The sequence below is a fragment of the Coregonus lavaretus genome (assembly GCF_964263955.1).
Source record: "Coregonus lavaretus genome assembly, chromosome: 20".
Classification (NCBI taxonomy): Eukaryota; Metazoa; Chordata; class Actinopteri; order Salmoniformes; family Salmonidae; genus Coregonus; species Coregonus lavaretus.
Genome location: NC_140007.1, coordinates 32165977 through 32192439, shown reverse-complemented (window position 1 = coordinate 32192439; position 26463 = coordinate 32165977). Strand labels below are relative to the sequence as shown.

The 26463-nt window shown below is 40.0% G+C and overlaps 1 protein-coding gene across 1 annotated transcript; it reads right to left on the bottom strand.

Moving 5' to 3' along the window:
* Positions 1-330: 330 nt before the first annotated feature.
* Positions 331-26463, bottom strand: LOC311148002 (spermatogenesis-associated serine-rich protein 2-like). Its single transcript, XM_084184878.1, has 13 exons — positions 26388-26463; positions 22390-22726; positions 16445-16524; positions 11029-11137; positions 10548-10597; positions 9761-9992; positions 9421-9606; positions 9061-9196; positions 8608-8666; positions 4894-5003; positions 3360-3462; positions 3049-3197; positions 331-2908 (listed from the first exon to the last, which is right to left on the bottom strand). Exons 2-13 carry the CDS (start codon positions 22412-22414, stop codon positions 2615-2617), a joined length of 1533 nt encoding a protein of 510 aa, XP_084041004.1. The 5' UTR covers positions 22415-22726; positions 26388-26463; the 3' UTR covers positions 331-2614.

Sequence of the window (26463 nt, the reverse complement as noted above, 5' to 3'; positions counted from 1 at the left end):
TTCCTGTAGTGAGGGGCAGGTGGTAGTGTACGAATTGGATGGAGGCAAGAGAAGGCACTTAAGTTTACAGGTTTTCTTTAGACATTTTCAAAAGAACAAGGACATAAGGTCTTAGACAGGACGAATTGGACTGAACCAGATTGTTAACCTCCAGGGGTAAACCATACGCTCAACATGTATATAACATACAAAATGCCCCATGTGAGCACAACAAAATTATAGCTATATATACAGTAAAGAAAGAAAATGTAATATAAAAAATTAACATGCTACTCAATCTAGAATAGATTATCCCATTGGAAAACAATCAAAAGAGTTTTTTTTTTTTTTATAGGCAGAGAAAGAAAAAAAGGCAGCAACTCTAACAGGAAATGCTTTTCTCTTTGGTGATAACCAGATAGTTGAGAATGTAGACAAAGCTGTGAATGTGAGTTCTTACACTTGGTAAAAGAGATTGAGACAGGCATAATTAATTCCCTATACAGAATAACTCTAGCTATTAGACAACTGTAAGAAATACTACATGTACATAATGTACATGCTTGGCCAGTATGAAAATGTATGCACTCACTAACTGTAAGTCGCTCTGGATAAGAGCGTCTGCTAAATGACTAAAATGTAAAAATGTAAGCTACCAAAAGGTAATAACTAGCAATGTGTTGTGGCGAGAAAATGCTCTGTAGTGCATGCATCTCCGCAATTGAAGAGTAGGCCTACTGTGCATTATGATTACTGAGAATAGGCGTATATTTACAGTGCAGATCTGAGATTAGGAAAAATTCGCTAAAAGGCAGGAAGCTCTTGGAGTTGGCTACCAAGCCTTACGTGCTCAAGCACAGTTGCTGATACATGCCAATTGATCAGCCCTGCTGTATACACTCTGCACTTCCCCAGAAGACTTTGTAAGCCATTGAACAAACCAGAACTACATAATCTTTACGTTGATGTGCAATATAACAAAAATGAAGACATTGGCCAAATTATACTCGTATGAAAAGAAGACTTCAGTACCTACGTTTATAACATATCTTAAACACAAAAGGTATTCCTATGGATAACTTCCTACCAGTAATATTGGAGGAGATGGGGGGGGGGGGGGGGGGGTTCTCAATTCTTCTACTCACCAGGTATGACCCTTTGGTACACAGGAAACAGCTGTATGGCCTTATACACATGCCTTGCAGTTTGACACGACACCGCTCTGCTTTCGGTAAATGGTGAACCATACCAAGCCCCATTTCAAAAGAGCATTATCAGGGCTCTGAAAAGCAAATCCCTAAAAGCAACATTATGCCTTCAGGCAGTGTACAAGGGGCAACAATTAGGTATTTATCCAGATTTTGTGAAGTTATTGTAGACGTTACTAAGAATATTAAATCTGTCCCAACTCAGTAGTCATAAAACATAGTCGAAATAAGACCGAAACAGCATTCACAAATTTGATCTGACTTTTTCCTTCTCTAGGATATGATCAAGAGAAAAGTTAACATATTAAAAAGGACAAAAAGCTCCTAAAGCTCACTTTTCATCATGTAAAAGATCACAAGATTGTGCACTTAACAATGTTCGTAATGCAGGCATCTCAGCATTTCTAGAAAGGCAAAGGTGAAGTTGCACTGTGATAGATGGCAAGCAAGTCAAGTGTGTGCCATTTATGGTCCTGTCTGAGATGCACTGAAAATAAGGAAAGAATAAGAATAGACCAAATAACACCTAAAGATATGTACTACTAACAAAGGGAAGTCCAAATTCAGACTGTAGGTGTAGGGGAGTGTAGGTTCCTTTCTCATACCTGAAATTTGAGAAGTGGAGTCATTCATAATTAAATATGTATGTAATAAAGAAATTGAGCCCTCTCCTTGGATTATACAATAACAATATAGAGAAGGACAGGGCAACTATCCACTAAACTATTCTCATACATGTTAGAGAGGGAATAAACAACTGCCATCAGGCAACATCCAAAGTGATTACCTCTGGTTCACCTGCTAGTTCTAATTATAAACGTATTAATTGTCCAGTTCAAGGAGTACATATTATTTACAGGCGCAACTAGTATTTATGGTAAGCTCTAAATGAATTAGATACAAATAAACGTATGTAGTGTTGATTGTATGCCATTGATGACAGTCTTCCATACATACTAGTAAGCATGCCGTAACATATGGAACTGAAATGGTTTGATGTACTGCAACAACAAAAAAATCGCTACCAAAATAAAATTGATTTGATGCTTGAGAAGAAAAACTAAAATAGCAGAGAAAATAAAAATGCTAAACATAGATGCCTTTTAGCAGTGCACAAAATGCATATAAATCTCAAATCACAGCAGTCTCTGTGCTGAACTCATCACCAGATAACACTGGCCTCTGAAGTAGCAAAATGCTGCTAGATCAACAGGCATGCGAAAATAGGTCTTAATAGCGGATTTTCAAGTTTGGCGGATGAATGGTTTTGCCTATGGGTGGCACTACAGCTCAACTGACAAAAAGATGTAAACTTGTATTCTATTCTTCATCAAAAAGGAGTTAGTGGGGTGGAAGGTGCAGGGTACAGGGTATCGAGGTTGGAGTGCCAGGGTTAGTAGGTGGTTTTAAGCCAGGGAGTTCCGGTGTCAGGGGCAGTGTGTCCGCGGAGGCCTTTGGGGCAGACCGTTATGAGAAGGGTGGTCTTGACGGTAAGAAGAGGATGGAGTGGAGTTGGAAGGGCCTCTTGTGGAGTTGGAGGATTGTGTGGCAGTAATTGTAGGATGGCTGGGGCCATCACCTTGGCCTTGGTTGCCCTGGTAACCCTGGGAACGGTAGCCTCCACGATTGGGGTTCCTGTCGCGATATGAGCCGCCATTATACCGCTGCCCACCGGAGTAGTATCCCGGGCCCGCCGTATACCGCCTGTTGCCTTGGAAAGTCTGAAAGGTGCAGATTAAAAATCACACTTAAATCACAAAGCAATCATATTATGCTTATCATTTTTACTCCTAAGGAAACATGACTGAAAACATTCAGCAACTCCTTTAGTTGCATGTTTATGATTGCTTTGTGAGCTGACCGTTTTGTTCGGCTGGGTAGGGCGTCCTTCGAAGCTGGAGCCCTGGTGCTGAGAGGGAGGTGGGGCTTCTAGGTACCCTGGGCCTGTGATGGAGGAGGAGGTGGAGCTACAGCGGGAGCGGCTGGAGTAGCCTGTCTGAGGGTGGTACACTGAAAGGAGAGGGCGTCACAAGGGCAGGAGTTACCATAGAGATACATAGTATTATTATTATACAAATATGTGTTCTATTTAATTCTGTGGGCGTTACTATCAAGTTGGAAGCATTGGTCAGTAAGAGGAAAGACATCAAAGAGAAGAAAAAAGGAATGTACCTGATCCAAATCCTGTGATGCTTGTCTTCAGTGGTTCTAGTTCGAAAGTGAACTTCACGGCTTTTCCCAGGTCTTCATCATATTTACGTTCACTCACAAAGTGCTGCAAAAAGAGGAGACGAGACATACAGTATGTGGACACCCCTTCAAATTTGTGGATTCGGCCATTTCAGCCACACCCATTGCTGACAGGTGTATAAAATAGAGCACACAGCCATGCACTCTCCATAGACAAACATTGGCAGTAGAATGGCCTTACTGAAGAGCTCAGTGACTTTCAACGTGGCACTGTCATAGGATCCACCTTTCCAACAAGTCAGTTCATCAAATTTCTGCCCTGCTAGAGCTGCCCTGGTCAACTGTAAGTGCTGTTATTATGAAGTGGAAACATCTAGGAGCAACAACGGCTCAGCCGCAAAGTGTTAGGCCACACAAGCTCACAGAACGTGACTGCCGAGTGCTGAAGTGCGTAAAAAACATTGTCTGTCCTTGGTTGCAACACACACTACAGAGTTCCAAACTACCCCAGGAAGCAACGTCAGCACAATAGCTGTTCGTCAGGAGCTTCATGAAATGGGTTTCCATGGCCGAGCAGCTGCACACAAACCTAAGATCACCATGGGAAATGCCAAGCGTCGGCTGGCGGGGTGTTAAGCTCGCTGCCATTGGACTCTGGAGAAGTGGAAACGCGTTCTCTGTAGTGATGAAACACGCTTAACCATCTGGCAGTCCGATCTGGGTTTGGTGGATGCCAGGAGAACACTACCTGACCGAATGCATAGTGCCAACTGTAAAGTTTGGTGGAGGAGGAATAATGGTCTAGGGCTGTTTTTCATGGTTAGGTCCCTTAGTTGAAGGGAAATCTTAATGCTACAGCATACAATGACATTCTAGACGATTCTGTGCTTCCAACTTTGTGGCAACAGTTGGGGGAAGGCCCTTTCCCGTTTCAGCATTACAATGCCCCCGTACACAAATGAGGTCCATACAGAAATGATTTGTCGAGATCGGTGTGGAAGAACTTGACTGGCCTGCACAGAGCCCTGACCTCAATTATTATTATTATTATTTTTTTTTATTTTTTTTCTACTTATCCATTTTTTAATTAACACTTATTTTTCTTAAAACTGCATTGTTGGTTAAGGGCTTGTAAGTAAGCAAATACAATTTGATTTGACCTCAACCCCATTGAACACCTTTGGGAAGAATTGGAATGCTGACTGCGAGCCAGGCCTAATCGCCCAACATCAGTGCCCGACCTCACTAATGCTTGTGGCTGAATAGAAGCAAGACCCCGCAGCAATGTTCCAATATCTAGTGGAAAGCCTTCCCAGAAGAGTGGAGGCTGTTATAGCAGCAAATGAGATGTTCGAAAAGCAGGTGTCCACATACTTTTGGCTGACCAGGGATTACAGACTTGTCTTCGGTCAGATCATGGCTCAATTCCAACACAACATAGTCCCTGAACCAATTTTAATTAACAGTTGTAAATTTGTCTTGACTATAGATAGTGTTATTACGGTAGTCAACTTACCTTTATGTCCGCGCGCAGCTCACTTAGTTGGTTCTCAGACATGGATGCCGATTGGTCAGTTAGCCTGCGGAGCTCCTCTGCTTTCTTTTGACGGCCATCCAAAATGGCCACTTGAACACAGATATACAATATTAGTTGACCGCTCACTCAATATTCAGACACCTTCAGTTGTATGGAAAGAAATCCACACATAGGCAATACCATACTGAAACTTGGGACTGGGTATGTCCTCAACATGATAAGGTAAGACTATTAGTTGACTAGTTTTGACAAAATAGATCATACAAGATACAACACTGTATCCCTAAATAACTCCACAGGCTTTTCCTAGTGCTGACAATTATTAGGTCAGCACCAGGAAAACTCCCACCAGAGGAACAGTACTGTTTGTGTAACAGTTGCTAAGGAGATTCAAATGACAGAAAACACTTCACTCCTCATGAGGAAAAACGGGGAAGGGAAGAAAGCAAGTCTCATCCATTAACAGTAACACACATCTAAAGGAAGGGAAGAGATTAGGGCAGAAACTGGTACATTTGAAGGAATGTTGAGTTTCTGTAATGTCAAATAACTGCTCTAGTGTTCCCTCTCTTCTTCCCTCAATTCCCCACACACCTAGACACAAAGAAAGCATTTAGTCTACCTCGAAACCTGACACTATTCACTTTTTCCAAGCTCAGGACACACAAAACTTTATTGGAAGCTGTAAAGAATAAAGGGAGAATGGTCTACTTGTGGAAATATGCAGTCTTGCTCTGTCATGTTTCACTACATTGAAGACTCTGGTATGCCTAAGGCCCAAAATAATCTTGAGGACATACATTCGAAGAATGCTGGTTGGTTATGTGAACTGGGAGGGAGTAGGTGACATATATTGGTAGCCTATATGGAATGTCCTAACTGGGACAAAGGCTTTCAGATTTTTTTTAACATAGTAAGAATATAAATAAAGTCAGGGGTGTCAAACGTCCGGCCCGCGGGCCGGATTAGGCCCGCAAACGGGTTTAATCCGGCCCGCGAGATGATTTAAAAAAATAAATAAAAAAATTGTCAAGTATAAAAATGCGCTGCAATTTTTCAATAAAATAAACTGCTGTTCCAATTGCGTCCACTGGATGGCGCAATAGCAATTGTGTTAAGCAAGCAAACTGTTTATACCGGGGCAGAGCAAGTAGGTCAAGCACGTGCAGCCAATGAGCTACTTTGTTTTGCCCGCGATATTTATTACGGCTTCTACTTTTAACATTATGTGCTTTGGCACCCTCATTGCCCCAATATGTCTCTGTCAAAAAAGAGAAAAGTGGACGCAGAGTGCAGAGTGTTCCAAGAAAAATGGTCATCATATTTATTCACGGAATTGAATGGGAAAGCTGTATGTTTGGTGTGTTCAGAGCATGTTGCAGTGCTGAAAGAATATAACCTTCGTCGCCACTATGTGAGTCTTCATGCCGACAAATATGACAACTTTCAAGGACAGCGGAGATGAGAGAAGGTGAATGAACTGTTGGCGGGTCTGAAGAAACAGCAGTCTGTGTTTACTCACAGCCGAGACATCAGTGACGCTGCAGTGAAAGCTAGCTACCTCATTGCTAATGAAATCGCAGTGGCTTCAAAACCATTTAGTGAGGGTGAATTTGTAAAAACATGCATGATGAAGGCAGCGGAGATTGTGTGCCCTGAAAAGCGGCAGGCTTTTGCAAATATCAGCCTGACAAGAAACACAGTTGCAGACAGGATTTCCGATCTTTCAGTGGATTTGGACAGCCAGTTGAAGCAAAAAGTAAAGTCATTTATTGCGTTTTCGGTTGCAATTGATGAAAGCACGGACATTACAGATGTTGCACAACTGGCCATTTTCATCCGCGGAGTTGATGACACATTGACCGTCACCGAGGAGTTTGTGGAGTTGGTGCCGATGACAGATACAACGACAGCAGCTGATATTTTTAACGCACTCGTCGGCGCGCTGGACAGGGTCGGAGTGGACTGGTCCCGCGCTGTCAGCCTGGCTACAGATGGTGCGCCCTCAATGATCGGGAAAAAAGCAGGCGTTGTGACAAAGTTCAGAGAGAAAGTGCAATCTGCAAATGGAGGACGTGATTTTTTGACTTTTCACTGTATTTTGCACCAGGAGGCTGTGTGTTGCAAGTCATTAAAGATGGATAACGTCATGAAGGTGGTCATCCAAACTGTTAATTTCATCCGATCCAGAAGCCTGAATCACCGTCAGTTTGACAGCCTTCTCAGAGAGAAAGACCACATCTATGGCCTGCCATACCACACTGAGGTAAGATGGTTAAGCCGAGGTGCTGTGCTGAGGCGTTTCTTTGATTTACGAGAAGAAATTGAACAGTTCATGGAAGAAAAGGGCAAACCAGTGTTAGAATTTCATTCCGCAGAATGGATGCAGGACCTTGCATTTATGGTGGATGTTACAGAGCACCTGAATAACTTGAACAAACAGCTGCAAGGGCGCAACAAAGTTGTCACGCAGTATTATGACAGCATACGTTCTTTCAAGTTGAAGCTGTCATTGTGGGAGACGCAACTTGCCGGTGGTGATGCAGCTCACTTCCCCTGTCTGAAAAATGTGTGCGCGACCCAACATGTGGCAGACATGAAGCGGTTCAAAGATAAAATAACGGGACTGTTACGGGAGTTTGAGCAACGCTTTCAGATTTATGTTTATATGATTTTATGTTGATGTGCTATTGTTTTTAATAGATTTTATTGTATTTGTATATTTAACCTATTCTTGACTCTGTGGTTCTTGCACTTGTTTGGGGAACATGATTTCATTATTTGTATCTACATTTCTGCCTGAGAAATGACGCCCTGATATAGTTCTGTGATCTGTGAAACAGTTCTGTTAATCACTGAGGCATTGTGTGTTTGTGTGTTCTTTTTCTTTAGAATTTTCAAATAACCTTGACGTGTTTTATGATTAATAGTGATGTTGTGCTTGTACTATTTTGGACACACTGTCCTCAGGCTCCAGCTTTATGTTGTATGTTGATCGTATTAAAACAAAGAAAACAATCTGAAGTTGTTGTTTTTAAGTTATATATACACCATGATTTTTCCGGTCCGGCCCACTTGGGAATAGATTTTCCTCCATGTGGCCCCTGAGCTAAAATGAGTTTGACACCCCTGGTCTAAGTGTACAAAACATTAAGAACACCTTAATATTGAGTAGCTTTTTACCCTTTTGTACCCCTTTGCCCTCAGAACAGCCTAAATCCGTCGGGGCATGGACTCTACAAGGTGTCGAAAGCATTCCACAGGAATTCAGTCCCATGTTGACTCCAATGCTTCCCACAGTTGTGTCAAGTTGGCTGGATGTCCTTTGGGTGTGGACCATTATTGATACACGGGAAACTGTTGCGTGTGAAAAACCCAGCAGCGTTGCAGTTCTTCACACAAACCGGTGCGCCTGGCACTTACTACCATACCCCGTTCAAAGGCACTTAAATATTTTGTCTTGCCAATTCACCCTCTGAATTGCACACATACACAATCAATGTCTCAATTGTCTCAAGGCTTAAAAATATTTTTTTAACCAGTATCCTCTCCTTAATCTACACTGATTGAAGTGGATTTAACAAGTGATATCAATAAGGGATCATAGCTGTCATGGAAGGAGCAGGTGTTCTTAATTTTTTGTACACTGTGTACATTGATGTCCAAATGCTAATTGAAAGGTGTTGTACTCACTGGCTTCTGCTTTGACTTTGTCCATCTCTGTCAACAGAGTAACCTCTCTGTCCATTAGACTAAGAGAGGGGTGGGGAAAAAGAGATATGAAATGACATGTTCTTTACTATGATAAGGTGAATATGATGATTTAAATTTCTAAGATAGAGTCTGTACTTTGATTTTGGCAACACTCACCATTTCTCTACTACAATAACACTGGTTAGCAATAGGCTACATGTTACGCTGAAAGAGGTACTAATGGTGGTTGCTGTAGTGCAGAGGTGAGAGCAATGCACGGATTCAGTGATGGACATTAAAGACTTCAATCATATCTCCTAAATTGCTTAGGTAAACATTCTGTTTAAAATAATGGAATGTGGTATGTTATATCTCACAATAACAAGTTAACATTCCAAATATGACCTACAACTTTACAAACGAATGTAGTGGTGTTAATGTTGGGAGATGTACCAGCTCTGGAGCTCAGCAAACGTCTGCTTCATGGTTTTAATAGAGGAGTCCATTTCATCCTTGACCAACACTCTGTATCGACTAAGCGACACTGTGCATCTCTGCAGGTCCTTCACAGAGCGGTCAATGTTGGGCGCTGAGAGTCAAAGAACAGGGTTAGAGGTCACTTGTCTTAGACAAACAAAGCATTACTAGAGCTGTCGTCATCAACACTCCAGTACACACATCCTAGTTGTATAAGATAATATACAGTTGAGGCACCTGGGACTGCTAATAAACCATGGGACTGCAGGGAACCCATGGATTTGACAATATTCTATATCAACAATAAGGAAATAATAAAGCAAATTTTGCACTAACCAATCTTCTTAGCTCCAGACGATCCCTGTTGGCTCTCATCAGTGGTGAGCACAGAGGAAGTGGATGATTGCTGGGAGTTGGTTCTGGGACGGAACTTGTTGCCACGGGGAGGCTGGTGATTCCTTCTTCCTTGAGCATGATGAGGGGTGGTGCTTGGGCCAGTACAAAAAGAGTCTGCTTCCACACCTTTAAGGAGAAAGACACTGCAGTGTGATCTTTTCCGATGGGTAGGCGTTGGCTTCAACTACAGAAGATTATCAAAAGTGTAGTATAGTCTCAACAATCCAAAAGGTTGACTGATGGGTAAAATAAAGCCACTGAGACTGCTCTATAACAATACCTGTAATGTCCGACATGGCAGGTTCAGATTCGAGCTCAGCTGCGTCCAAGAAGGCAGAATCTAACTGCTCACTCAGAGAGTCTAGTGAGTCTCCGTCCAACGCGGCGCCATTGGCATGGAACCCATTTACTGCTTCTTTATTCTCAGTCTCCAAAGGCTGTGTGGTTTCGGCTGGAGCAGGCTCCTCTCCCGGAGGCTCTGGCTGGGGCTTGGGCTTCTTTTTCTTCTTGGGCTGGATGTTGAAGAATCAAAGTCAGATTCTAACCACTACAATAAAACCTTACACAGCTTTTGGTGTTCATACATAACAAGCATATAGCTTTGGTTGAGCAGACTGTAGGTCCTCATGACATAGACACCAGATATGTTCAGCTAAAGCTGCTGACTTCAAAGCAAAATAGGTGATAGGTGAAACGATAAAACAGATTAAATAACATTAAAGTCCATCTGGGGACAGATGTTGGAAATTTGTGTGAGCTAGAAACTCAATGTGTTTGTACTCATCTCTATCCAAATAAACTAAACATACATTTCCTTTGACTAGCATTTAGAGTTCAAAGTTAATTGGATTTAAAGTAAATGTTTTTTTTCTCCAAGTCTGGATTGGTCTGTAACTGGAAGTATATCTTTGGAACTTGTTTTCAAAAAGTGCCGACTCATAATCCTGTGAGGGACAGGCCATATTTAAAATGTCATGACACATGATAATATATTTCATTCATACTCATGTGGCCCTTTCATACAGAATGCAATACCCTGAAGTAAAGGACAAAGTTAACAAGGTTACCTTTTTTTTACCAGTTACATTCCACTCCTTCAAGATATCAATGGCACTACCTGAAGGGAAAATGAAGTAATTATGAGTTAAGAAGAATGCGCTCTTTCCATAACAGCCTTGACCTTGTTCATGACATGCAGACAATGTTTCAGATTATCTAGGTTTAAATACTCCATTTTTAAAAAATTGCCTTTTAAAAAGAGTAGGTCTACAGTGACCAAAACCACACCTGTATAAGTAGGCCTACATTACACTAAGAAAGTATGACTGATGCGAGCCATGTAAAAAAATTAATCTGGTTAATCCACTCGATACTTGTTCCTGCATCATACTTCAAGTAACAAGAGGGTGATTGAATACAAGAAACCCAAGTTGTACACTTTGAACCGGAATGTTCTTAGATTTGAAATACAAAATGTATTTTCCATTTATTTGTGTATGGTGTCTGTTCTATATCACAACAAGAATGATCACTATGGCATTCCCATACCTTCTAGGAAAGCCTGGACGGCCTTATCAACGCAGTTCTCAAAGTGCTGCAACACCAGAACTATCTCATTGTTGCTTTTGTTGGGAACAACGGCCCTGACGGCACTAATCTGTGAAGAGAACGAATAAGAGAGAATTAACTTAGCATAGTGACACATATCCCAAGGCCCTGGGGGATCATTTCTAAATGTTGTGTTTGTACAACATACAGTGCCTTGTTAAAGTATTCATCCCCCTTGGCGTTTTTCCTATTTTGTTGCATTACAACCTGTAATTTAAATGGATTTTTATTTGGATTTCGTGTAATGGACATAGATAAAATAGTCCAAATTGGTGAAATGAAATGAAAAAAAAATCATACAAAAAAATAACGGAAAAGTGGTGCGTGCATATGTATTAACCACCTTTGCTATGAAGCCCCTAAATAAGATCAGGTGCAACCAATTACCTTCAGAAGTCACATAATAAGTTAAATAAAGTCCACCTGTGTGTAATTTTAGTGTCACATGATCTTAGTAAATATACACACACACACCTGTTCTGAAAGGCCCCAGAGTCTGCAACACCACTAAGCAAGGGGCACCACCAAGCAAGCGGCACCATGAAGACCAAGGAGCTCTCCAAACAGGTCAGGGACAAAGTTGTGGAGAAGTATAGATCAGGGTTGGGTTAAAAAAAAATATCCGACACTTTGAACATCCCACGGAGCACCATTAAATCCATTATTTAAAAATGGAAAGAATATGGCACCACAACAAACCTGCCAAGAGAGGGCCGCCGACCAAAACTCACGGACCAGGCAAGGAGGGCATTAATCAGAGGCAACAAAGAGACCAAAGATAACCCTGAAGGAGCTGCAAAGTTCCACAGCGGAGATTGGAGTATCTGTCCATAGCACCACTTTAAGCCGTACACTCCACAGAGCTGGGATTTACGGAAGAGTGGCCAGAAAAAAGCCATTGCTTAAAGAAAACAATAAGCAAACACGTTTGGTGTTCGCCAAAAGCCATGTGGGAGACTCCCCAAAGATATGGAAACTGAGCTTTTTGGACATCAAGGAAAACGCTATGTCTGGCGCAAACCCAACACTTCTCATCACCCCGAGAACACCATCACCACAGTGAAGCATGGTGGTGGTAGCTTCATGCTGTGGGGATGTTTTTAATTGGCAGGGACTGGGAAACTGGTCAGAATTGAAGGAATGATGGATGGCGCTAAATACAGGGAAATTCTTGAGGGAAACCTGTTTCAGTCTTCCAGAGATTTGAGACTGGGACGGAGGTTCACCTTCCAGCAGGACAATGACCCTAAGCATACTGCTAAAGCAACAGGAGCGGTTTAAGGGGAAACATTTAAAATGTATTGGAATGGCCTAGTCAAAGCCCAGACCTCAATCCAATTGAGAATCTGTGGTATGACTTAAAGATTGCTGTACACCAGCGGAACCCATCCAACTTGAAGGAGCTTGAGCAGTTTTCCCTTGAAGAATGGGCAAAAATCCCAAAGGGTAGATGTGCCAACCTTATAGAGACATACCCCAGGAGACTTGCAGCTGTAATTGCTGCAAAAGGTGACGCTACGAAGTATTTACTTTTTTTTTTTTTTGTTATGCACGCTCAAGTTTGTTGTCTTATTTGTTTGTTTCGCAAAAATATATATTTTGCATCTTCAAAGTGGTAGGCATGTTGTGTAAATCAAATGATACAAACCCCCAAAAAAACAATTTTAATTCCAGGTTGTAAGACAACAAAATAGGAAAAATGCCAAGGGGGGTGAATACTTTCGCAAGCCACTGTATACCCTAAAACATGCGGGCGCCAGTTTACACAAAAGTTGGCATTTATCAAATCTGAACTTGGCGTGAGAATGTGCTTAATTTCATGCAAACTTTAGACCATGCATACACACTATATCTAGTGGTTGTATTGCAAGTAGGCAAATTTTTTGCAAATGGGGGATATGACACGCTTACTCATAAAAAAAAATAAAAAAAACAGGAGCCATTTGCTGTTAGTGATAAGAGCGAAAATCTATGCGTTTTATTTTTGGAATCTACAATAATTAGACATAGGAATCTATTTCCCATTTTATTTTCATAACGATTGCAGAATAAATTCCTCACCTTTTCTGTCTGTGATGTGTTCATAATCCCGAAGTAGCCATATGCCTACATCAAATTACCATACGCATCTCTCATTTAATTGGGCCTCATAGCCTAGTAAATAGATAGGCTACATGTATTTTAAGTTCTGCTGTATGCAATCCCATAGGCAGTGTGGTTTATATAGGCTACATAGTTGAATTGAACAGGTAAATTGATAGTTGATATTTTATATTGAAGTATGTATGCTACTACTGTATTTAGACTACTGTAATTCGTTTTTTGAGTAGCCTAGACAATGTTTCAGAATTCGCAGGCAGTACAGCATATTTAGGTTGGGGGAAAAGTTGATGCAAAACACGTTCAAACATTCTGCTGACAGGTCCACAACAATTAGCCACTGTTTTCTCTTTAAGAAACTAATCACAGTCCTTAGCCAAATACAGCATAAGTTACTGCAAACGATTAGACTGGTAGCTTATGTAAAAGATTTGACAGTATGGGTAGACTACAGTATTGCTGTGCGATAGGAGCACAGAGCGCAACATAATAGCCTATTTAATCTGAGCCCATACCAAGGCAGGAGATAGAAACACAATCTATTGATAAAATATTGAATAACAATTCATCTTGTGCATACAAGTGTGGGCTGTAGCAGTGTTTCCGCTGTAGTCTTTTAACTGTGGCGCTGCGTCACAGAAAAATCATTGCCACCACGGAAAAAATTATATCAAACAATAATTCTGTAGAGGAGAACTTTGAAGATGCTACAACAGTCGACATTTACTTTTCCTCTGCAAACAAAACGAGTAATGAATAGAAAAATCAGACAAACCCATAGTAGAACAGTATCTATACTGAACAAAAATATAAAGGCAACATGCAAAAATGTCAACAATTTTACTGAGTTACAGTTCATATAAGGAACTCGGTGAATTGAAATAATCTATGGATTTCACATGACTGGGCAGGGGTGCAGCCATGGGGGGCCTGGGAGGGCATTGGCCCACCCACTGGGGCCAATCAGAATGAGTTTTCCCCACAAAAGGGCTTTATTACAGACAGAAATACTCCTCAGTTTCATTAGCTGTCTGGGTGGTTGATCTCAGACGATCCCGCAGGTGAAGAAGCCGGATGTGGAGGTCCTGGGCTGGCGTGGTTACACATGGTCTGCGGTTGTGAGGCCGGTTGGCCAAATTCTCTAAAACGATGTTGGAGGCGGCTTATGGTAGAGAAATTAACATTCAATTATCTGGCAACAGCTTTGGTGGACATTCCTGCAGTCAGCATTATAATTGCACGCTCCCTCAAAACTTGAGACATCTGTAGCATTGTGTTGTGTGACAAAACTGCACATTTTATTGTCCCCAACACAAGGTGCACCTGTGTATTGATCGTGCTGTTTAATCAGCTTCTTGATATGCCACACCTGTCAGGTGGATGGGTTATCTTGCCAAGGAGAAATGCTCACTAACAGGGATGTAAACAAATTTGTGCACAGCTTTTTGTACGTATGGAACATTTCTGGCATATTTTTTATACTTTTATATTTTTCTTCAGTACATTTACCTAGTTGGCTTGTTGTGTCTTCTATGCGAGATAAATATTCCTCAATTATATTCCTAAAATATTCCTTAAATTTAAGAGCGACATAGGGAGGGAAACCTGCTTTCTGACAAGCAGTCAATGCACACAACTATTCTTGCAATCGCTGGGAAAACAGCAGTTTTAATGGCCTTTGTTAAAAAGAGGCAGTGGTGGAAAAAGTACCCAATTGTCATACTTGAGTTAAAGTAATACGATAGCTTAATAGAAAATGACTCAAGTTAAAGTGAAAGTCACCAAGTAAAATACTACTTGAGTAAAAGTCTAAAAGTATTTGGTTTTAAATATACTTAAGAATCAAAAGTAAAAAATAATTTCAAATATATTAAGCAAACTAGACGGCACCATTTGTGTTTTTTATTTATTTACGGATAGCCAGGGGCACACTCCAACATAATTTACAAACGAAGCATGTGTTTAGTGAGTCTGCCAGATCAGAGGCAGTAGGGATGACCAGGGATGTTCTCTTGATAAGTGTGTGAATTGGACAATTTTCCTGTCTTGCTAAACATTCAAAAGGTAACAAGTACATTTGGGTGTCAGGGAAAATGTATAGAGTAAAAAGCACATTATTTTCTTTAAGAATGTAGTGAAGTAGGCCTCCTGTAGCTCAATTGGTAGAGCATGGCGCTTGCAACGCCAGGGTTGTGGGTTCGATTCCCATGGAGGTATGAAAAATGTATGCACTCACTATAAACTGTAAGTCGCTCTGGATAACAGCGTCTGCTAAATGACTAAAATGTAAAATGTAAGTAAAAGTAGTCAAAAATATAAATAGTAAAGTACAGATACTGCAAAGAAACTACTAAATTAGTATTTGAAAGTATTTTTACTTAAGTACTTTACACCACTGAAAGGAGAGAGAGCATTCATACTTTATTATTTCTCAACTCCTAAATATGCGTGACCTGCACCATTTTAAACCCAGAGTTTTTAGCAGTTCCATGATTAAGCAGGTTACCAATTTGCCCTGAGTGCATAGGGAAGAGCGGGGCTAAATGTTACACGGGTCAATTGTAGGGTAACTTGGGGTAAAATGCCACCCTAGCTTAAAATAGTTTTTGGGGAATTACTTAAATTGTGATGGGACAGGTGACATTTTTTGTTGAGCAACAGTATTGGCAACCAGGGAAAGTGGGGGGGGGGGGGGGGGGGGTTGTGACATGAAATGCTTTCTGTGAGAAGTACAGGCAAGGGCTGTGTTACCCATGTTAACCTAACAGGTAGGCGTACATTCTATTTACTGTGTTTATGCAAGTTTTAGTGGACATAAAATGAATCAATAGGATGCTAACTAGTTAAAAGATCACATTTGGGATCTAGCTAATGATTAGCCCAATAGGGTAACAGCAGTTCCAAATTATACAACAAATAAAGGGCATTATTGTCACCATAAATGGTGAATGGATGGCATTTTTCAGGCAGGGTTATAATCCTAGTTCATGCACACAAAGTATTAGGACGGGTCGGCTTTATAATGGAAAACATGCATGTGTATGGCATGCGCCAAGTTTATAAATCTCAATATTTTTAGACGCACATATTCATTTCAGAAATAGTGCACGCAGATAATTAGTTAGACATTTACACAACAGATTTAAAAAAGAGGACCCTACTAGCAAAACTGGAATTGTATTCAAATCAATACAATTGGAATGTTGTCAAACCTAGAGAGAAATATTTTGGTGTATGATCATTTTTCAGTCCTTACCTTCTCCTTCATTCTCTCAAACGTCCCACCCTGGGACATAACCATTTTCAAGTTAGTGTCGAACACCATACCAGAGGTATCTGGGGGAAAAAGAGAAAAGGTTTCTTGAAAAAATAAATAAGTGGATTTTGAATTTCTCATCGTTTTTTGCTGGACCTAGGTCTATTTGCAAAACAATTGTAAATGCACAGGCACATCATTTGTTAAACAAATATCTCCCCATACCTAGTCATTCCTGTAAATTCAAAGGTCTTTGTGTTAAAAGTAAACCATGGTGGAGAACACAGGGATTGTCATAAATCATGTGGAACAGACATAAGGACTGGGCGAATAAAGTGATAAGATGCTTGCTTGATGACCTCTTAAGTAAAATATGCATTTGTTTAACAACTGTTTCAAGGTGCTTGAGGCCTAGGCCTAAATATTTTACAATACTTTATTTAGGCTAGGACCAAAAATAACTGACCCTAGAGAAATGAAACTTGTCTCAAGAAATCTTAGCATCTGGACTGGCCCAAAATGATCTGAGCTCTGCATTGAATTTGAACCGGTTATAACTGATGTACAGTTCTAGAAACAGAATGAGTCAGCAAAGCAGGGGTTTACGCATCAGATGGATAAGAATACTGCGCTAAAAAAAATAAGCTCAATGAGATGAGAAACAGATGGGTTGCTGCAACCCAAATACATGTGGCATGAGCAAAGAATGCCCAAGGACAGATTTGCAGTACTCTGCAACAGTCCTAATGGATGGCTTTATTTCAGAAAGTTCATGAAATAGCCTAACTTTCTATCTCAGAAAAGCTTGAACCCTTCTAAAGGTATACTATCCAACGTGGACTGCATGTATGTCAGTTCATCTCTCTCAGCTATTGTGTTTGAAAGGGTCCATTCTAACTCAATAAGATGTCTTGTAATGTATCCTTTCCAAAAGCGGTTCTGGCCAAAGGCAGCACTGGCAACGATGTTTGGTCTGAGACAGTCAATGTTTTCTTTGTCTACAGTAAAATGGCAGAGCAGGAAAATCTGATGGACTTCCATCATGCAACCTCCAGAGATAGCCTAACGTATGAGTTCACAGCTTTGAGTAGGGATGTCAAACGCTCAGCCTGCTGCACAGCCCCTACGGATGCTCTTCTAGAGCGCCTGGTTAAATTGTGCTGAGTAAAATAACAAAACAAAAAAAGTTAATAATCTGTACGTTTGCTTTATTTACTATCATCCCCTACAATTTATCCAGAATGCTGCAGCCCGCCTGGTGTTCAACCTTCCCATACGTCACTGGCTTCCAGTCGAAGCTCGCATCCACTACAAGAACATGGTACTTGCCTACGGAGCAGTAAGAGGAACTGAGATATGTGGTTTTACCACCTAGCTATCTTAAGATGAATGCACTAACTAAGTCACTCTGCAGAACAGTGTCTGCTAAATGACTAAAATGTAAATTAAGATATTGAACTATTTTGCCATATCTAATTAATGTATAATTATGCTACTTTCCATTGATGTGGACAGTATGTGTTACTACATTACACAAGCTGATGTTTTGACCACATCAAATTGGGGGAATTACATATGCTTTTTACCTCAGATTAGTGATGTTACTACAAAAGTTTATAGTCAACAAAATGACAAGATCAATTGCTTAAAGCAGATCAATATCTTTTGTCATACACGCTCTCATTTTCTTTCTCAAAATGGAACAGATAATTCTGACTACAGTCTCTCTATAAATAGTAACTGGCCACACACCAATACAAGGATTTGAAAGTCAAACCTTCACTTACATAGCAGCCAACCGTAGTCACTTCATATCCTATGGCGGGTTGTGATTTGTTGAAGTTAACTAAGAGAAAAAGTAGTTTGTTCCCTTTTCCGTGATGGCAGCTTCACGAAATCAACATACGCCATTCCAAAATATAGATAGGAATTTGTAGAAGGCTTCTATCTAACCTACCATGTATAGGTTATTCCAAGTTTCCGTGTGGCCTTTGAATATAGTTAGTTTAAACAGCGCTACACCCCAAACGTTTGCACCCTGTTCTATTGATTTCAGCTTGATATCGATGGAAGTGATTAACAAATAAAGTGTTGTGCTTAGGGCTGTGGCGGTCACGAAATTTCATCAGCCGGTGATTGTCAAGCAAATAACTGTCGGTCTCACGGTAACTGACCGTTAATTAACATAAACACATTTAGCATCTCCTGGCTTCCACACACAGCCTACAAGCCACTGATGCAGACCGTTGGAATATCTACATTTAAAAAAATACTAACAAATCCATGTAATATAGCCTACACCTTCACAATAAATCCATTATTTATTTTAGACAGGTCTAAAGAAGCATGAGATTTAGAAAATGTTGTCTATTTCAGAAGAACAAAATAGCATACTCTGAGTTGTCCTTATGTTAGGTCCTGATCTGGCTATGCCAAATGGCTGTGGGCTACACTAGTTCATTTAGCAGACAAGATTTGCTTAGAATTCTGTGGAATTATTTTATAGTATGAAGAATACAATTGAACAAAGCTGAATAAAATAGAAAGGATATTTTCTCCAAACGATTTGAGGGAGTGCGCACATGCGGCTATTCTGTGTTGAGCGGTTAACAAAGAAACAGGTCCTCCTATATGCTTAATTTAGAGTTATTAATGTAACTTTAGTTGTTCTACAAACATTGGGCTATATGTTTTGAATTTTAACCTCTGTGGGATCGGTGTCCCGTATACGGGACAGTTGAGCTAACGTGCGCTAATGTGATTAGCATGACTGTTGTAAGTAACAGCAAACTTTCCAGGACATAGACATGTCTTATATGGGCAGAAAGCTTAAATTCTTGTTAATCTAACTGCACTGTACAATTTACAGTAGCTATTACAGTGAAAAAATACTATGCTATTGTTTGAGGAGAGTGCACAACAACAAAACAATTATCACGGCAACTGGTTTGATACATTCACCTCTGAAGGTAAATAACGTACTTACATTCAGTAATCTTGCTCTGATTTGTCATCCTAAGGGTCCCAGAGATAAAATGTAGCATAGTTTTGTTTGATAAAATCCATTTTTATATTCAAATGTAGGAACTGGGTTCTACAGTTTGAACCCCTGCCCTCTCTGGCACCACACCCACCCCGCCCGGCCATCTAGATGTGTGAAAGTTAGTGTATAAGCTAATGATCCATCATGTATGACATTCCTTGGGAGTGTGTAAACTTACAAAAATCATATGGTAATACAAAATGTATGTTCTCTATAGTTATGTACTTGAAAATGTATCAATTTACCAATTCAGCACATTTGGGCAGACTTGATACAAAATAGTCCAGTATTGCAATCCTTCACCTGATCAATCTGAAACATTGTACACACTGCTAAATTGCACCTAAACTGCAATATTATATTGTGGCCTTTCTCTTGCATTTCAAAGATGGAACAAAAAAATAAATAGAAAACGCATGTTTTTTTGTTTGTATTATCTTTCACCAGATCTAATGTGTTATATTCTCCTACATTAATTTCACATTTCCACAAACTTCAGTGTTTCCTTTTAAATGGTATCAAGAATATGCATATCCTTGCTTCAGGTCCTGAGCTACAGGCAGTTAGATTTGGGTATGTCATTTAGGCGAAAATTGAAAAAAAGGGTCCGATCCGTAAAAGGTTAATACATTGTAAGGCTGCATGATGCGACTAATGATGATTTGAAAAAAGTTGCTTGAAATGCATGACCTCTGCTTTGTTTTTTACGCAGGCAGTACACTACATCAGTCACTCATTCACAATTTGACAAGCACTTGATAATGCCTAGAATTTCACAGCGGCATCCCCTTTGTGTGGCCGTAATGCACCCTAAAAAGAATCCATGCCTTTTGCGGCCAGTGGCCGTTGTGCGCTTCTCCCTGAGTGGTGCGCGTGCTATCACGTGATCGGGTCTTTCATGTGATCGACCCACTTTAATCAAAATGCAACACCTCAACATGTAGCTAGCGGTCTTCTTTAAATTGTCCTCTAACCAGTGATGTACACATTATTCCCAGATTCTGTGTGGTTTTTGAGCTGTGTTAGCTTTAACAGGATGTGCAACCTCATCTCCCCCCTCTCGCACAATTGATTTCAATGTGATAATCGATAGGAGGGATTGACAAAAGTGTTGCATTAGTCTTTCTGTTCTGGTGACCCCCGTATCAAAATGCAACATTCCAAAATGTAGCTGACTGTTCTGCAGGTTGTCCTCTAACCAGTGATGTCAAAATATATCCTGTTTCCATGTGGTTTTTGAGTTGTGGTAGTTTCAACAGCGCAAACCCTAAGCGTTATTGCCAGTTGACAAAACCAGATTTTTGGTGTGTGTTCAGGTGCTCGTTTAAAAAAACACAGGTAATATGATTACCATTGTTGCACGTGTTGATAGTACATGTTATGTTTTCAATATATCATGAACTGTTTCTGCATATTGGTTATTGATTTGGACACTTTAAAACTGTGTTTTGACATTGGGCTATTTATCAAATGTGTCTTTATTTTTATTTATTATTATTTATTTATTATTTTTTTATTTTTGTCATTTAGCAGACGCTCTTATCCAGAGCGACTTACAGTTAGTGAGTGAGTGCATACAATTTTTACAAAATTTTTTGTTACGCCATGACCTACCAATTGAGCTACATCCCTGCCGGCCATTCCCTCCCCTACCCTGGACGACACTGGGCCAATTGTGCGCCGCCCCATGGTTCTCCCGATCACGGCCGGCTACGACAGAGCCTGGATTCGAACCAGGATCTCTAGTGGCACAGCTAGCACTGCGATGCAGTGCCTTAGACCACTGCGCCACATCTTGTCAACAGCGACAGCATTTTCAACTTAAGTTTTAGGAATATAAATTGGTATTGTACTTAAATCAGGAAACAAAACTGCTGAATGAGTCCAAAAACGTGCTGCGATTGATTTATTTTGATGATATAGGCCTACCAGAAATCACCAAAACTGGTTTTCCCTGCCTACTTTGAGCTGAGTGTATGGCCTAAACAGACCCACTTGATGAAGTTGCATGTCAATTTGTCGAGTGCTGCTTATTTAGCCTGGTGCCAGCTCTGTTTGTGCTATCCTATCAACTCCTTGTCATGCCAAATATGATGTGCCAATGTTTGACATGACAAGGAGTTGACATGACATGTTCAAACATATCTAGGGCTAGGCTACGGCTTCTTGCAGGGAGATACAGCAGCAACAACAAGTTAGAGCAGCAGATATATAATATATATATATAATATATATATATAATATAATATAATATGCCATTTAGCAGACGCTTTTATCCAAAGCGACTTACAGTCATGCGTGCATACATTTTTTTTTGTGTATGGTGATGAAACTTGATGATGAAACTTCCACCATTTACAAACACTTATTTAGGAGGACATGATCACTAGGCCAAGGGAGGGCCTATAAAAATGTGTCCAGATTGACTCGAGTGTCTTTGAGAATCAGCTTCACACATTTAATGGTGCACAATGCAGAAATCTCTACACCATTTCCTGGTTGCTAAAATTCTACTAGTTTGCCTAATTTCAGTTTGTGACAAAACAAGCAAGTATAGTGTAGAGAATCATTGTACCATCTAAACAGCTGTGAAATATATTTTCCATAACCAAAAATATTGTATTTTCAGCTGGTGTACAAAACCGAAAGTAAAAGACGCAAATACGAAACTTAATGGGGAGCATAGAAATAGCGCACATAGAACATATCTACCCTTTCTTAGACTTGCTTTCAATGAAAATGAAAGATCTATAACTAAAATGTCTACGTGAATTTGGTCAGGTCGCCCAAAAATTACATATTGCAACATTAAAATGCATTCTAACACTGGTTATGGCATTTTCAATGGTAGTTTATCTGTTTTTAAAAACAAATAGCAGAGACGAATGATAGCATTACATACCCCTCTGGCTGTTTTTCTTCGCCATGTTGTAACTCCACTAGTCCAAAAAGTACAGTAAGTAGGTCACAGCTGAGTGTCCCAGAGTACAGCTCTTTAAGTCAAAAACAAATCAATAAAAACTATTTTCCAGATATTCAGTTTGAACTAGTTTCCTAAATGGAGACTTCAGCTCTTCATGTGTAGAAATATTCCTCCTTGATTTCCCCTCAGACAGGATGCCAACAAAGGCTCACAAATCTGGCAGTGGGAGGGGTTGAAGGAGTCAGGGGCAGATCAGGCCACCACTTAGGCTTGGATTCAACTTTTCTTCTCCGTTCTCCCCAAAGTTGATCCAATTCTTAAAAAAGGAGACAGAAATAAGGTTACTGTCTAGGGTTGATGTCATAAACAGAGAGGATTAGAAAGAGTTGCATGAGATTATCTAAGTGAACAGACAGAAAAAAACGAGTAGTTCATAATTCATCTTGACCCAACAAATGCACACAAAATAAAATGGTTGTAACATTTAGCATATTCAGACACAATAAATATTACATTGGTGCTGTCAAGTCTATAACTAGGCTATTCTAGGGAAAACGCCTAGAAATGTAGACTACTATGAATGCGCATTGTCTAGAACTGAAAATAGTAATGCACGTTCACAAAAAACGATTCCTTTGCTCAGAAGTCATAAAACGTGATGAAAAACAGATTTAAATAAATTACTCTGTCTGGCACACCATTCTAGACACTCTGGATTCAATATTGTACATATTTTCAGTTTCACTAAAATGCATGGTGAAGAAACCTTTGAATCATGATTTCGTTTAGTTCCTCTGGGTGAATTAAACCTGACCTAGATATGTGGCATGTGATGCCGTTTTAAAATGATTTGATGAAAACTGTTAAACCATCCAAAACAAATAATTTGAAGGCCTACAAATCTGAGTACAGTTACATGCACACAATAATATGATTGTGGATAGTCAGATTAATAATAGTTTGTCAAAACATTTGAAAGCTTTGCAAGATGAACGATTTCCCCAATAATCCTGTCTACATGGACACATCTGAAATCAGGCTACCTAATGGGACTTAAATAAATGTAGAAAATCACCAATCAAAATAAACGTTCTACCACAGCGACCACGTTATTTTTGCGAAGCCTATTTGATTCAGAGTTCGGACATAACGTTTGTATGTGAAAACTATTTCTAAGACGCATACTTTCAGTATTTTCGAACTCAGTTCATTATGTGCATAAGAGGGAGGCTTGCACAACCGGTGCTGGCACATACACAGATCAAATACACCACTTAAGCTGTTTACATGTCCTAATCATTCGAAAGATTGTTCAGAAAAACAGGTGTTTTAATCGGCGTATGCTTACTTTGATTTTGACCTTAAGCTGATTAAGATAAGCAGAGTAAAGTGTTTGTGACTAATGCCATACTCGGCCTTCTGCCATAATCAATTTAATATCGAATTAGTGTGCATGTAAACATACTCTCTGATATCATGTTGAATTTGTATTAGAGCATGTCTGATTTTTCAAAAATCATAGCCTACGTCACAATGAAGTTTTATCAATACATACTGACACTAGCCAATATGCCAAGTTAGCTTGCTGACAGACGCCATGTCCCTAATCAGTTTGATAATGCCCAGTCCTTGAGAACCTTGAACACCACCCTCAGCAAACTGTGGAGTCATTTATGGGCCAGCTGTTTCCCACTTAGGTTTCCATTTGACTCAGCAGTCCTGGAAGAGGAAACTTAAACTATGCAAACCCACACCCTTTTCATTATCCCTTTATGTCACAGTCTGGCACTCACTTCATAGCATGCCACCACAGCACACCACACCTTTGAACACGTCAACCATAAGCAGTCAACAAGTGATGCCGGAGTGCGTACACCTATGTTTCAGGTAAGACATGGACACATTGTGTTTATCAAGCGGGATGGTGCTCGATTCCCCAAGTAGGTTACACACCATGTGTTGATTTAGGCAAAACACTGAATAGGACCAGGCAATAAAAATGATATGAATTGGCCTAGATTCTAAAAACTGAATTTTAGATTAGCAGATTTATGAAACCGAAATAAGATGTCCTTTTGAAGCTTGAGACAAATTTACAAGGGTCATCACTCAAGATGTTGGCAACCCACTGTCTTGTGATGTGAACAGAATTGTAGTTCAATCAGTGCTGCAGGGTCTTGATTCACAAAACTCACAGATAAGGGCACAATCTGCAAATTTGGCCTCATGTAAAAAGTGTAGCCCTGTGTTGATCAAAGCTGTTAGGACTGCAGACTACAAATTATACTACAAATTATACCAGACTACAAATTATTATCTGAGACTCAACGACGCCAGGCTGTGTGCTTCCTAATGGATAGGCCTAATTAATTTAGAAAATTATTTTGTTTGGAATCTGGACAACTTTTTTAGTTTGTTGTGTGTAATCAAAGGACACCACACAGTGAGTACGTTTACATGCACATTAATAATTCGATATTAAACTGACTATGGCCGAGTATGGCATTAGTCATGTAAACACCTTACTCTGCTTATCTTAATTGGCTTAAGGTCATAATCTAAGTAAGCATACACCGATTAAAACACTTGGTTTTCTGATCAATCTTTCAAATTATTAGGCCACGTAAACAGCTTAATTGGAGTTCCAGCGGTGTACTTGATCTGCGCATGTGCCAGCACCGGGTAGCGCAAGCCTCCCTCTTATGGAGGAATGAAGTGAGTTTGAAAAAATTTAAAGTATGTATCTTATAGTTTTCACATACAAACTTTGTATGTCCGAACTCAGAATCAAAAAGTATTCGCAAAAATAACATGGTCACTGTGTTAGAACGTTTATTTTGATTGGCAATTTTCTGCATTTATCAAAAGTCCCATCATCAGTAGCCTGATTTCAGAGGTGTCCATGTAAACATGATTATTAGGGAAATCATTATTCTTGCAAAGCATGTAAACATTTTAAAACAAACTATTATATTAACCTGACTATCCACAATAATCGCATTATTGTGTGCATGTAATCGTGCTCTCTGATCCAACCAACCAAACCACGTTGGCGGTTAATAGCGTGTAAACCATTCGATTTGTTTTTTAATCCCTTCTCAAACCATTGTTACATTCCTCTGTGACCGTGTGCTTCCACAGCAAGGCACTTAGTAAACAAATCGGATCTATTAGACAATACCTCTCAGTAAAGGATAGAAAACATGTTATTTGGGTAAACTACCCCTTTAAAATACTTTGCATCCCAATAGTAATACTGTCTGTGCCAGCTTCTGGAAAAGACCGTCAGAAACGAACTAGTTATCTGCTTCTAGTGAGCAAAAAAGCAAACATTTCTGACAAATTAGTTAGCCAAGTCCCAAGAGGTAACGTTAGCTACTGTAGCCTAAAACTCGTTTTTACCATCTGTCTGACTGCATCTTAGCTACGCCTTTCCTGGCTAGCCTACACCACTTGCAATGTCTCATTTTATGCATTGCAAACTAGCTAGCTACTGTAGCTCACTTAGCTAATTATGTCCATTGCTGCATTTATTTAGTTAGCTAACCGGGTACCACCAACACTATACCTACGGAATGTAGCTAGGTAACGCGTTAGATAACTAGTGCTAGAGACCACCTAACGTTAGCTCATAGCGAACTAGCTACTATTCTCGTTTTGTTAAAATAACGTTATAAATGTGCAAATCCTAAATGAACTGTTAGATAGGTAGTTATTGCGTTACTGGATTAGCTAGCTAACGTTAATATTTTCAAAACCACCCGAGACTGCAGTGTAGTCGTCGTGTATCACTGCATTCTTCATCAACTCAGCAGCTACCGTTAGCTTGTTAAATCGTAAGCTAGTTTAATTGACAATACTAGCTAACGCACTTGTCTCTCCAGTTTGTGACACAGCAAGCTAGCTAACTGGGTCTGTTTACTTGCGTGCTAGCTATATAAATGTAATATTGTATTTTGGAGTGATTCAGCTCCTACCTGGGTGTCTTTCTCTGCAACGTTACCAGTCGTCTGTGGTCTCCACTCTCCAATATTTTCCCGGCCTCTCCAATAT

What these genes read in the sequence shown, in the direction of transcription:
- LOC311148002 (XM_084184878.1), bottom strand. Translation starts at nt 22,414, where the DNA reads ATGGCGAAGAAAAACAGCCAGAGGG. An exon ending in TTGAGAGAATGAAGGAGAAG is followed by an intron (nt 11,138 to 16,444) that starts GTAAGGACTGAA and finishes TTCTCTTCACAG; the next exon opens with ATTAGTGCCGTCAGGGCCGT. An exon ending in CATCACAGGATTTGGATCAG is followed by an intron (nt 3,198 to 3,359) that starts GTACATTCCTTT and finishes CTCTCCTTTCAG; the next exon opens with TGTACCACCCTCAGACAGGC.